The sequence below is a fragment of the Hemitrygon akajei genome, chromosome 10 (assembly GCF_048418815.1).
Source record: "Hemitrygon akajei chromosome 10, sHemAka1.3, whole genome shotgun sequence".
Lineage (NCBI taxonomy): Eukaryota > Metazoa > Chordata > Chondrichthyes > Myliobatiformes > Dasyatidae > Hemitrygon > Hemitrygon akajei.
The window spans coordinates 26,990,239-27,004,720 of NC_133133.1; the positions used below are offsets into that span (position 1 = coordinate 26,990,239).

General features: G+C 34.9%; 1 protein-coding gene across 1 annotated transcript in view; it reads right to left on the reverse strand.

Annotated features, from left to right (window-relative positions):
- Positions 1-2,451: 2,451 nt before the first annotated feature.
- Positions 2,452-14,482, reverse strand: part of LOC140734243 (dolichyl-diphosphooligosaccharide--protein glycosyltransferase subunit MAGT1-like) — a 28,426-nt gene continuing 16,395 nt past the window's right edge. The window contains exons 4-10 of the mRNA XM_073057945.1: positions 13,607-13,747; positions 11,952-12,092; positions 11,236-11,325; positions 10,559-10,622; positions 8,720-8,794; positions 7,066-7,156; positions 2,452-6,054 (exon numbers count right to left, since the gene is read on the reverse strand). Of these exons, the coding sequence (XP_072914046.1) occupies positions 6,039-6,054; positions 7,066-7,156; positions 8,720-8,794; positions 10,559-10,622; positions 11,236-11,325; positions 11,952-12,092; positions 13,607-13,747 (618 nt within the window). The 3' untranslated portion in view covers positions 2,452-6,038. The remainder of the gene's footprint in view (positions 6,055-7,065; positions 7,157-8,719; positions 8,795-10,558; positions 10,623-11,235; positions 11,326-11,951; positions 12,093-13,606; positions 13,748-14,482) is intronic.

A 14,482-nucleotide genomic window follows, 5' to 3' on the forward strand; every position in this document is an offset into this window, starting at 1 on the left:
TATGGTTTTTTTGTATCAGTCTTCACTGTGGAAGAAACAGGCAACATACCAGAAATTTGGGGGGGGGGGTGCATAATTGAATGCAATCACTTTACTAAAGAGATGGTGCTTGGGAAGCTGAAAGGTCTGGAGGTAGTAGCTAAATACATTGTATAGAGATTAGTAGTAGTATTTCAAGAATCACTGTAGTCAGGAATGGTTCCAAAGGGCTGGAAAATCGTAAATCTCACTCCACTCCCTCAGAGGGAGGAAGACAAAATAGGAAATTTTAGGCCTGGTAGCCTGATTTCAATGATTGGTAGGATTTTAGTCCATTAAGTACAGTACAAGGTTTCTGGATAATTGAAAGCATATGATCAAATCTGCTGAAGTCAGCATGGTTCCCCTAGGGGAAATCTTGCCTGACAAATCTGCTGGAATTCGTTGTAGTAGTGAGCAGGGTACACAGAGAGTCAGTGAATATTGTTAATCTAGATTTTCAGAAGGCTGCTCAACAAGATGAGAGCCCATGGTATTACAGGAAAGATATTAGTGTGGATATATTTAAAGCAGAGTTTGATAGTGGATATCAATTGTTTAGAGAAGGCAGGAGAATGAGGTTGAGGGAAAAAATACAACCATAATCGAATAGCAGAACAAACTTGATGGCCCAACTCTGCTTCCACATCTTACTGATTTATTGAGATACAGTGTATTATATAGAACCTGCTGGCCCTTTGAGCTGCACCACTCGGCAATGCTCGATTTAACCCCAGCCTAATCACAGGGCAATTTACAATGACTAATTAACCTACTAACTGGTACATCTTTGAACTGTGGGAGGAAATCAGTGCACCCAGGAAAAATCCATGCATTCCATGGGGAGGACATAGAGACTCCTTACAGGTGACATCAGAACCTAACTCTGAGCTCCGATGCCCCAAGCTGTGGCATCCTCTCTTGTAGTGGAATTGTGTGTTCAAAAATAAGGGGACACCACAGGACAGGATGAGCATTCAGAATTTTCTTCCAATAGAAGCAGACTCAATAAATATTTTTAAGAAAGAGGTAGTTAGACACTTACCAAACGTGGATAGAAATACAAATTTGAGGTTACAGTTAGATCAGTTGTGATCTCATAAAATGGTGGAGCAATAATGAAGACTTAGCTCCTTATTTATGAGTTCAAATGCACAGGCAATGAAGAGCTTTTTTGTCAACATTATTGGACATAAAAATAGGAAGTAACCAAATGTTAGTCAAATCCAAAACATTTGGCCAAGTCATCTGACTTGAAGATATGATGAATTATCAGTCAGCATCAGAAAATTCTCCTAGCCAGTGTTGCAATGGTTACCCTCATTCCAATGCAATAGCAAGATAAGTACCAGTTTTCTGCTGATAAGCTGTGTTGTTTTAATTTGTTAAACTCCTGTTGGACATGGGTCCATTTTCTTTGTGGCAATTGTTCAAGCATTGATATAGGTTGCATGGAAATTTTACATCACAGAATTAATGCTTATTCTCTTTAGTGTGTATTCATTTTGAGTTGGTGGTATGAATCTCATTGTTATGGATTAGGATTTATCAAATAACAAGACAAATATTTGGAACAATTCTTTCTGAACCTCCAGGACCTTAAACCTTAAACAGAATATACTGTACCATCAAAGTAATACAATAGCAAGTTTTAGGGTTATTTCAGGGTTATTCCCAGAGTTTGGGAATTCACAGGGTTTGTCTCTGTTGATTTGCATGCATATTCTTAAGTGTTCACCCAAACTGGACAATTAGAAACCACACAATACACTTCACAAATAACAATTTTAAGACTCTTAGGCAGAATAATAACTTTCCGTTCTTTTCTAAATTCCTCCAGCCTTGAAGCTTTGGATATGTCTGAACCACTGTAATTTTGATTCATCACTTATTCCAGTTAAATATTTAAACATTTGGTCATCTATGCTAAAATCTCTTAAAATATCTCAATAAATTTCTGTTAAACACTTTAAGATATACTTTGTTCATTAAAATGGAAGTTGTTTTCTACAAGGTGTCTCAACAAAGAAAAATCAAGTAAATTTATTATCAGATTAGCAGTTCTACATAGGTAGAGAGAAAAAAAGCATGAGCAGAATTAACCAAAATTCGTTTCAGCTTTTAGAATTTGCCTTACTGTAAATTTTACTCTAGAGACCGGCAACTGCCTATATTAGTGAAAAGTTAATGCAGAACATCACAGAGAAGTATTTCAGCACTTTGTGCAATTACAATACAGCAAATTTAGAGAACAGTTCAGTAGAATTTGTACAAGCCCACTTGGTCTAATAATCCTGCCAAAATTTATTAGAAAAGACAAATATACTGTATACAGATGATTTTAAGACTTAGAATGTAAAAATATAAAGCAAAACCAGTTACTAATAGTGTTTAGCTGGCAGGAGTGAAATGATAAACAAGGTACCCGAACAATTTAGGTCCATTCCTTAGTTTTACTGGTCTTCAGATGATAATAAACAGTACGTGCACATTGTATTAAATTACATATGAAGGCAAAATGTTAAGAGTAGTACTTAAGCCACAGGAAAACAAAATTAAATTATTTAGGAAAATAAATTAAAAGTTATATGTAGCATTGGATACAATACCACTAGAAGCAAATTTAAATTTCACTGAGTGTGGAGTAGATATCGAATCAGTTACTAGAAGCATTTCTGTAGCACAATTACAAAGCGCTATTAAACCAGCAAGATTTTTAAAAAATACCATCAACAAAGCAGTGTTAAAAATCACATGGTAAAGAGTACCATAATATTGTTTTTTTGGAAGGTATAAAACACAGTTAAAATAATTCCCAGCTAGATTCATATCACCACCCTCCCAGCAGCTAGTATTCACATAGCTTCAATTAATCAAGGTTTCAGGTTCTTACAATTCATGCAATTCAAAAATCAGGTAATACAAGGCAGCTAAAATGCAAAATGCATGTAAGCAAGAGATTTGAATATGTAAGAAAGCTTTGATAGGACTACACATGTAGAATTGAGTTTTTCATTTAATGACCAGCCTAAATTCCAATTACCAGAATGAGGTGATCTATTATGATACCAAACAGTCCAATTCAAATATGTTAATTATACAGAACTAGTTTGACATTTAAAACTTGTTTATAAGCTTTTTTTTATATACTATTACATCCTATGGATGTTGACTCACCATATTAAGAATGTAATTCCATAAATTACAGTGACAATTTTAGTCCGAAATATTATGTGGCCTTTAGCATTGCTCCGGAACTTCATTAATCTGCCTATATGGCATGAAAATTGAACTTAAACATTCATTCTATTTTTCCAAATATAAAACAATGAAAAGTTACATAACAAAGACTGACAGTACGTGGGGTTTAGCAGTAGCAAGGGTGAAAAAGTTGTTTAGACCAGTTGTAAGCAAGGGAATTAATCCTTCATAACAATGGACAAGGGTTTTGAATTATAATAATGTTGTGGAATGGGAATCTGGAAATAGTAATGGAATGTGTTGCTTGATTTATTGGCCTCCATCACTGATGCATTAGAGATTAGAGTGCAGGAAAAGAGAATACTAGAAAAATGAGATAGGCACATGGGTCATTCAGGTGCCAGGTATAGAAGTTGGAGGAAGCTGTTAGAGGGTAAAGACAGGTACGTTCATTTGTCAACACAAGGAAACCTAGTAGCATCAGTATGTCAAAAGATGTGGTAGACTGGGGGAAGGGTAGGCAGCATGATCTTTCTGTAATCACTTCCTTTGTTGCACTTTAAAAAATAACCACATAACCAACAAAATCTACCCTCTACACACAAGTGTAATAGTCACATTGTAATAGTTCAATGGTGGTGATTATTATTAGACTTGTGTGACTGAGTGAGGTGCAAAGGTGGAAAAGGGTAGCAAGGGTGCCTCTTTTACACCCAGCTTGAAAATCAGTTCAAGGAAACCTCTGGATGGGCAGTACAATATTGTTCTTGCCTGTCAAACTGATATTCTGTGAAAGAGAAAGTAATTCACTATTACTTCCAGCAGATTTTAATATTTAATAATAAAGCACCAGAAAATCAAAATTGGAAATGCAGGATCAAATAATACAAATATAAAGAAATGGCTCAGAAACCACCAACGAGAAGCCAAACTGTAACTAAAGAATTGCAGAACAGCCAAATGCAAGATCATACTTGAAATACCATTTTGAATCTGTTCTATTGCTATCTAGGCTATTGTTCAGTGTTTAGGTTAAAAGGTTCTTAAGTAATGAAAGAATGCATTCAGGGATGACTGTTTAACTCTGATGCCACCTCACCACTGCCATCCTTCATCTTGCTTATCTGTATTAACATTTAACAGAAAAACATCAGGAAATTTCAATAGTATGTCCTTGCTGAATTTCTTTTCCCCATGCCTGAGAAACCAAGGCAAATAACATGTAATACACAATTCCAATTGAAATCAACAAACAAAAGAGGTAATTTTAAAACAAGTGTTGAAATGATTATTTTGTTCTGTTGGTAGCATTTCTAAAGTTTTACAGTTTATATTGGGAACTGAAGAGAAGGTTACATATTACTTTTGATACTACACATAGCAACAAACTTAGCTCACAGATATGAATTCAAATTTGTTGCTTTTTAAAAAAAAATGTAAACTGTTTTCATACAATCCAGTGTCGCAACTTGAGGTAACCAACAGCTTTTACTTAAGAGTCAAAGAACACACTATGCTATATTTTAAACATAAAGATTAGTTATAAATAACTTCTGCCCAGTTTTACTCCCCTTCCCGTTTCTTCTGAATGTAACACGTCGTTGAGTCCTCAATCAAGTACTGGGAAAGAAATTCAACAGCAAGCAATTTCACATCTTTGTGGTAATCTATCAATCTGTACACTTCTAACAGCATTGACTGTATTACAATGTATTTCAACTGTATTCGAAATTGTATTGCATGATTTGCACTGGGTTTAATAATTTCATTCTTGTGATGCATTACATGGCAAACATAAATGCATTCAGAAATGTAGAACAAAAATTAACTGCATGGTTAGATGAAGTAGCTAGTTATATGAATTACGTCAAACGTAAAAATTAATATCAGCTTATATTTTACTCTTTATCAATATCTTCAACAACCTTGCTTATGAATCCAGACACCAAGAATGCACCACACACATACTTTTATTCTGAAAAATACAAATTAAAAAATCCGCAGATGCTGGCAATCCAAAGAAAGTAAAAGCAAAAAATGCTGGAATTAATGAGAGAGATGGAGAGATGGGGGGGGGGGCAGAGGGAGAGGGGGACAGAACATTTCAAGTTGATGATTTGCTGAGTATTTCCAGCATTTTGTGTTTTCTTATTTTTATCCAAGTTGCAGTAACATTTTGCACTGTAAAAATTTTACAGAATCAACATTCAACGTCTTAATCTTTTACTTAGATGCTCACATAAAGTGGACTGTGTAAAAATTAATTTTAAGAGTTGGAAGCACTGACCTGGTTATTAAAATACAACGGGCATCAAGTCATTGCTTTGTTGTAAATGTTATATTAGCCAAGTTCACAGTGTAAGCTAAAGCTGACATAATATACATAATGAAATGTGATATTAAGTCAACTTATTAAAATATTTCAAAAATCACACTTCACAAGTTCAACTGTATGCAATTCAGCCCTTTGAGACCTGAATCTTGGAATAATTCCATTTAAGGCACTTCATTCAACAGAAATTACTCGTTTTTTTAAAAAAGCTGCAGATTAATTTTGATAATTTTCTATTTTACCCCAATAATACCCAAAATCTTATTAGTAAATAACTATTTTAATATTTTTTTTGTTGGCCATCAAAAACCTAAGGCACCACAGGCTCTCTTTGGTTAAAGTCTTCTTCTGAGAGACCTCAAATTGAATTGTATTAGGGAGGTATTCTGGAACACAACTAACTTCTAAATTTGATGTTTAGTTTTAACTTCTCACACTACGGTGTGGTGCTGTGCTGTTCTTTCAGCTTTTATCTGTTTCTCCAGGATTAACTTATAAGAAAGCTAAAAAGGCAAAAATAAAAAGTGTAAGGTTTTAAATTAAATTCCATGAACATCATTCCAGAAATATCATGCAAATAGGTAGTTTAGCAGCACAATATAACTAATTTAAGGCAAGAAACATTCAAAATATCTTAAAAATGCAACTATAAAAGCAGAAGAAACTTTAGGGAGTACTTTTTAATTTGCTCACTGTTTGCAGGTGTGATAAGACTCTGAAAATTTTTATGGACTTCCAAATTTCCTAAAAGATCCCTTATTTCTCATCTTAAACCCTTGCTTTCATTTCCTTTAGAGCAATAACAATCTGACCCAGCAGTAAGGAAGTTCCAGCCAAAGATTTGGTAGTAAATTGATGTTTTAAAAACTGATCAAAATTCTCACCCTGCTTCACTCACCCTAGATCCCATGTAACTTCATCTTTTGGATCAGCCTGCCAGGTAGGACCTGGTCAGAGGCTTTACTAAACCCACATAGACAACATCTACAGCTCACTGTTGTCAATTCTCTTGGGCACCTCTTCAACAAACTCAAACATATTCATGACATAATTATTTCCCACATACAAAGTGATGTTGACCACCCTTAATCAATCCTTTCCAAATACTAGTAGATCATCTCAGATTCCTTCCAACAACATTTAACACATTCTTCCCAGCCCAAGGAGTAAGGATTGAAAAGGAAGAAATCTATTGAAAATGAAATGCAAAAGCTTGTAACTAAATGGTGAAGGATAGCATAATATTTCTTACGACTGGCTTTAATAATATGAACATTTCTAACAGCCCCTAATATGGTCAATGCAATAATCTCTTCACTAAATCACATCTGCAAAATAAACCACTGACCGATAAGGAAAACTGCCTATGGAAATGAATTAGTCAGAACTCCCTTTTACAATGATCGTAGTACATTACAAATTACAATGACATTACAAAACAAACACATTTTTCATTTTATATTTAGTGGCCAATAACTAAAAAACATTTTAAGCTGTATACATCAACATCTTACCTGTAGGGATATCCATGATATTTCGCTCTGAAAATGGACAACATCAAACTGAAGAAAAACACAACCAGTCCTAGTCCTGCCATACACAAAACTGCAAGGTAAAGAATAAAATAAATATGAATTTCTGGTTAAATACATGTTCCTATTCAGTTCCTTTCTTAAGGCCAATCAACGAACTACTTCAACCGAAATATCACTCATTTTCCAATGAAACCTTCACAAGCACAATGCAGGCTCAAAATCACCACAGCTTTTGTCGTGCATATTTTACAGGAATCACACACAAATGAAATATGGGATTTTAGATGTTGAGCAGAACAACCGGCTGCCTTTTAACAATAATAATCAGGTGAAACTTGATGAGCAAATGGAGCATGCCATTTCTTTCAATGTGCCCTGACACAGTCTTCTTTGGCATAGACCACTCCCAGCTGATGAGCAAAGCCTGGTGTAGGATTCCTGAGGACATAAGTGACCATTCCACCCTCTAAGCTTGCAGACCCGCAATGTTATCATTGAATAGTTGTGCTCCGAGAGGCACAATCAAAGCTGATACTAAAAATTAGATATATTTAAATTAATTGAAATAAGGATGATTACTTATGCTCTGTAGACAAAATATTCTTTCAATTTACATAGGCAATTTTCCCAGCCTAACTGCTGCTAAAATTCCACATTGCTCTGATGGAATCCTGTTAAGAGAACTGGAACAGTGTGTGTGCTGGAAGTTAGTTGAATCCAAGGCTACGCTTTAGCCTGTGCTCCAGATTCCTGAGATCTGTCGAGTCAAATAGGTAAAGGCAACAGGTCTAAGCAATTCTTCTCTTTCAGTGAAGATCAGGGACAATATTATTATACAAGTTTTGGTTAATATATTCATGCATTAACACTCTGCAATATTGCTAGCTTTTAAGAGAAATAGACAACAATGACTAAATCAGATAGTTGCATTTTTTTCCCAACAGCATGGCTACGATGAAAATTTTAACAATAGATCTCTTCCCAGTCAAAATGTCTGCTTCCTCCTCATAAAATGTAGTAACACGCCGCAAAGCAAATTTAATCACATTACGAATCCAATACAATATAGACAACTGCAAACACTACAGACTCAAATAAATGCTCATTTTACTATTATCTGTGAATGAAAAGCCAACAAAGGAAATGTTGCAGCTTAAAATAGAACATACCCATGAGCTTATCATATGGTTTGATGGACTTCCTGTATTTTATATTAAATTTGACAAAATAAAGGATGACATTTTCATGCAAAAAAAGTCACGAAACCTTCAGTATTACAATTATCTGCAGGTTCACATTAACAATAAATGTACTGGGCATTCAACAACTTAAGATTATGACATACTTTGTATTTGCAGTAAAAATGCAAAATGGATGCAAAAGTCACTACCACTCAAAACTCAGCTGGAGTCAAGGTCTTGAAGAATGGTTAGAATAGCACTGTACATTTGAATGGTTGCAAATTGGTAAAATTGCTAAGCTAGTTTTTAATGACAGTATATATTTTGATAGCTTGCTCAAACTCAAAAAAAGTTTAAGTGGTTTAAAGTGTTGGTAAAATAAATTAATCCTCATCAAAATAATTATCCTCAATAAAGCAGTAACTGATCACACAGCAGGATGTTGTACTTACTTCTTCGTTTGCCTATATCCATATCAGATGTGGCTGCTTCATGAAGTAGTACCATTCCTAATGTTATAGCGGCATCTGTATTGTTGGTTAAGTATAACATCCTTAAAATTGCATGGGTGAACTTACTGATAAAGACAAGTTCTGTACAACTGTCATTCAAAACCTCAGGTACTAAATTACCATTAGTTAACTAAAGACAAGGTGAGATGACTGAAAAATACATTTGCAGGTACTATGGGTCCATACATTTAACATGATGACAAAGTCATAATCGTGAAAAACTGAAGTTGATGTATTGATAGTAATAATTTCCTGAAGGGATACAATGAAACTAAACTGTTTTTAAGATAGATCTTCACAGAACCTGTCATAATGCCACTGAATAGCAGTGGACTGGAGGGAGCAAAGTTAAAGACAGCAGTAATTATTCATAAGCTAGCTGATTTGATAGTGGTACAGAGACAGACACGTACTGTATATGTAGAGTTTATTCAAAAGGTAAAAGAACAGTTGGAAACTGGCAGGCTTTTAAAAGGGTCCAGAGGCAGCATGTGAGAGACAGAGCTTGAGGGAGAGCAAGAGAGAAAAAAAACACCTGACTTTAAGGAAAAAGGAAGTGTACTTCACGTTTAGGCAGCTGGGTCCCCTTAAAGACCATCAGGGTCACTTATGTTTGGAGCTCCAGGAGATGGCTGAGATTTTTAATATTTATTTCTCTTCAGTATTTAATAAGGAGAAAATCATGGAATGAGGGTAATAAGGAGCGAGGTCTTGTATCATATGCATATTATGAAGAAGCACACCAAGATAGGCAAATCCACAGGGCCTGACCAAGTCACTTCTGGGTCTTATGGGAGGCCAGTGAAGAAACTGTGGAGGGTACTGCAGAGATGTTTGCTTCATCATTAGCCAATGGCAGAGTTCCAGAAAATTACAAGGTGGCTAACTTTATTCCATTGTTTAAGACGACAAGGCTGGGAAACTACAGTCCAGTGAAGCTGACTTCACAGGTATGGAAGTTATTGGAGAGAAATCTGAGGGACAAGATCTACCATCACTTGGATAGTTAAGGACTATCAGGAATAGTCAGAATGGTTTTATGCGTACATGATTTTTTGGAGTTTTTCTGAAGAAGTAACAAAGGGGATTGATGAAAATAGCTATTGGCTATATGGACTTTAGTAAAGCCTTTGATAAGCTCCCACATAGCAGGCTAATCTGGAAGGTTAGGTCGTATAGGATTCAGGGGGAGTTAGCAATATGAATTCAGATTTGGATGGATGATATGATGCAGAGGATGATGGTTGAAGGTTGATTCTCCAACTGGAAGCCTGTGAGTAGTGTGTTGCCCTAGGGGTCAGTGTTGGGACCTGTTATTCATTATTTATATCAATACTGTGAAAATGAATGTACGTGGCACAATTAGCAAGTTTGTTGGTCATACTAAATTATGGGGTCTCATTGATAATGAAGCAGGTTACAATTACGAAAAGAAATCTTGATCAGAAATGAGATGACAAATGGGAAAAAAAAATTGAGGTAATGCAGTTTGGGCAATCAAACCAGGGTAGGATAGGAAATACGGTGGAACAAAGGGGCCCAGGATTACAAGTACATAGCCTGCTGAAAGCAGATGTGCAAGCAGACAGAGATTGCCTAGAATTTCACGCTTCCCAACCAACCTACGTTTTATATTAACAGTAGTATCTACACTTCAAATATATCTTGCTACAAACATGGGTAATAATGCAACCAGAAGTGCGAATGAAGGTTACATTTTAAGAATCATTTCCTATTCCCAGAAAAACACTTCAATATTTATAAAAGGTCAAAGGATACTTAACAAAATAACGATGTGTGTTTCAGCTACAAATTGTGCTTGACTGCTTCCATGAATGTAACTCTGAAAACGGCAAAGGTAACAAAAATAAAAAGTTCATAAAGATTTCAGTTTCAAGCAGTTTATAACTTTACAATGTTGATGAAAAACTGTACAGTTCATCTGGTCCAAAATTTATCTTTAGCATGAAAGCATTTATGTAGCAATACTTATACTTGAAACCTACCAGAACTTGTACTAATATCAGAAATAATACAATAATAGCCATCATTTGAACCCCCCCCCCCCGAACTTAAGTCCCATTGTTATATGTTGTTTAAAAAGACACATCAACCTTGAGCACCACCTAGTGGTGAGCCACATCAATGTCAAATTTTAAACTTCATTACATTTTTTTTCTAGTTTTAATTTCTCTGGTTTTCAGAGGAGATAAAAATAAAAATGTTATTATGTGTCATGATTTTCCCTATTTTTCAATATAGGGAACTGAACATATTATGTAACTTCTGTCATCAATGACACTTTGAATGACAGTATCAAAAATTAGTTGGCTTGACAAAAAATAATTAAAATATACAAATCATGAAAATGAAGAATTGAAAGTTGTAATCACCCAACACAAGCAATAGGTATAAAATAATATACTTTGAAAATTAAGGTAGATTGAATGACTTACCACTTGACCATTATGAGGGTTCTTATGTGCATATGGCGGACCTCGGATGTGATTCCACATCTGACCAGAAGTCATTGCAAGTACAAAACACTGCAAGTGAAAACACATCAATAAATGAACATGCCAAATTTTGATACATTACATTTTGCCACTGAAACTCTCAGATCAAAACAAATTTGTCCCCAAACTTACTCCAAGCTGAAGGGGAGGGGGATCACATTTGTGAGCCAAATTGAACAAAGCATTTCCTTAACCAGTGTGATGTCATAAACAGACTAAAAGAAAATTCAAATAATTTTAGCACAGAGAAATGAAGGAAAATAAGTTTGACTGAACTTGTTTGTAGCAACATATTACGGTAAATGAAAACTATATCCTTTATGCTTTCTCTGAAAAATTGAATCCCTGATGGAATGAAGTGCCAGTATAATTTTTATTGCCCCAGGATTGATTGGCACTCTTTCATAGGAAGCAAATATTTTTAGATACTTAATATTTATGGTAGATGGAGAAACTAGTGATCCTATCAAAAACCAGGTTAAAACACAATCTTAATGCCAATGTTGAATATATTACATCTCTCAATTTTATTCTTAAAGCATACCATTTCCACTGAGCTATTTTCAGTCATGCATTTTTAACAAAATTGAAGTTGTATTATCTAGTTGTTCACAGTCAACCATAGGGATAGCATTAAAATAAGTTGTTTCACCTACCAAAGCAACAAAGGCCCAGCCATTTTTATTATAGAGAAAGTCAAGGTTATTCCGCCTTAGATATACGAGTCCACCAATTATAGCGAGTAAAAATCCCAGCATTAAGGGACCAGCATAGTTAGGTGGCCTTATCACACGAATCTGTTTCAAATAAAATATAATTCTTATTTTGCTATGATATCACAATAGTTTTGAGTACAAAATAAAGTACGCCTTTTAATTATACATATCAATGTGTCAAAGCACACCCCAGAATAAACCTGACACAAAAAACAAAAGATGTGAAATTTATAACTTGTATATGATACTATTAACATTAAACATCATATTTGTTCTCAAATGTACATAATGGATTCTCTAATTTAGCATAGAGTCATCTAAATGTGTATACTAATATACTTCAAAATAGTGTCCCTGGTTATTTCATAAATATTTATGAAGCCTTATGATGTGAAAATTAACTGTGATTACATTTTAAAAACAGTTCAAATATAAAATGTATGTGATTGTGTTAAGTATTATACAAAACCCAAGCTCTCTTCTGACATTGAATTGCAGGAACGCTCAAAGACTTTAATTCATATTTCATTTACACATCTGATCTTGCTGAGTATGCTATTGATCTATTCAAAGCGTTCTCAGATGCATACATGTTATGTGCTCATCTACCCAACATCTGCTGAAACAATGCCTTCAAATACTAATCTCCCTAGTAGAGAATTTTTCACTAAGTGTTTCCTAAGGAGCATCACAAGTCTCATGGGCACAAGAACTAATTCATATCCAAATGCCAGACTGCATTTTTGCCTTCATCACGCATTCCTACTTAGTATGATAAAGATGGGCAATGGATGCCTGGAACTGTCACAGTATGGAACAAAAGTACTCCCTCATTGTTATAACATAGAAGTTCCAGAATATTGATCTGGTGATAGTAAAACAACTAAAAAAGCACTTGAGGCAAGTGGTCATGTGAACGTTGCAGTAAGTGCACACCTGCTGACTCCTCATCCTTCTGCATAATGGATGTCATAAATTTGGCAGCAGCATTCAAAGACTTACTTATTGTAGTGCTGCAATGCATCCTGCTGACACTTGCTGAGAATGACTACCCAAGCACAGTAAGGGTGTGGCACTTTATGTAAGTCCAAGTCATTACTTTTGGGAATTAAATAAAATATAATCATAGATGTATAAAATACTCCAAATATTTTTTTCATTTTCACATTAATTTCCTTACCCAAAACATCAACTCAGTCAAATGTCATTCAATGCAAGAATTTAAATGAAGCACTACAAGACAACTAAGGTTTCAGTACGGAGGACACGTCTTCATTTGATATCTGCAAATACTCCTCCATTTTAACTCAAACAAGAATTGTTCACTGTCTGAAGGTTCATCTACTCATTGAACTGGAGAAGGCCTCCTTAGTTTTTCAATGCAGATCAGAAACAGCTTCTGAAGACAAGCTACTAATTTAATGGGGGGGGGGGGGAAGCACATTATAAACTCTGGAAAAAGCATTGTAGGTATTCAGCTGAAAGAGATACAAGGAATAATCTTGTTCTGCTGACTTTGAAGGTACAACATTTCCAATATTTTACATTTTTTTTGGTTAAGAGAGAATTGGGGGAATAAACTAACATATACTTACATTTATTTCTGTCCGATCAGCAATCCAGCGTGCAATCTGTTCAGCTGCAAATCCTCGAACTTGAAGTTCATAAGTGTCTGCTCGCTTTGGTTTCCCTTTAGCTGGAAAATGCATGAATGTTGGAGCAGAATTCATATTGAGCTAAACAAGAAAAAAAGTTACAAATAGTTAAGCTTCTTAATTTTAATACTTCAAAACTACATTTGCTGATCAGAAGTTCTTTGGGGCCTGCAGCCTTCCAATACTTGACTTAAGTAGCCATTCTCATCCATGGCAGCAAACATTTTATGAGGAATTTACGATACAGGAAACAGAAAAGGGCTTTCCGAGGAGTTTTCTACGTTTAATGTTCACAGGATCCTATTACACTAATTTGTTTATCTGTCATGCACTAGTGAGACTCAGTATGTTAAAATCAGGAATGTCAGCTGAATAAAGGCAGAGATAATGATCAAACTATTCCATTGTAACATCTCAACATTTTTTGAGAGCTTCTAGAATCAAAGTTACATTGTCATAAAAATGGTGGGCTCTAAACCATCTCCTTGTTATGCTCTGTACTGACAAAGAAGGAAAAAAAGATGCTCAATTATCAAGATCAATACAACATAATCATTTCTTAATGCTGAACTGTCTGCACATGAAAGACTTTGAAATCTTATGTAAAACAAATTGAAGAATTCTGCTTCATCTTAAGAAATTAAAAGGCTCAAAACAGAAAAAAGTATAGATGCCAGACAGCTGAAATAAAACATGTTAAAAATACAAACACTAAGATTCAAGTACATGGCCATTTGTCAGAATTAATAAAACAAAGGAATCAATACATTTTAAATTGCAGGGAGAGGGGTGGAATAAACATTGGAACTGCCTTTT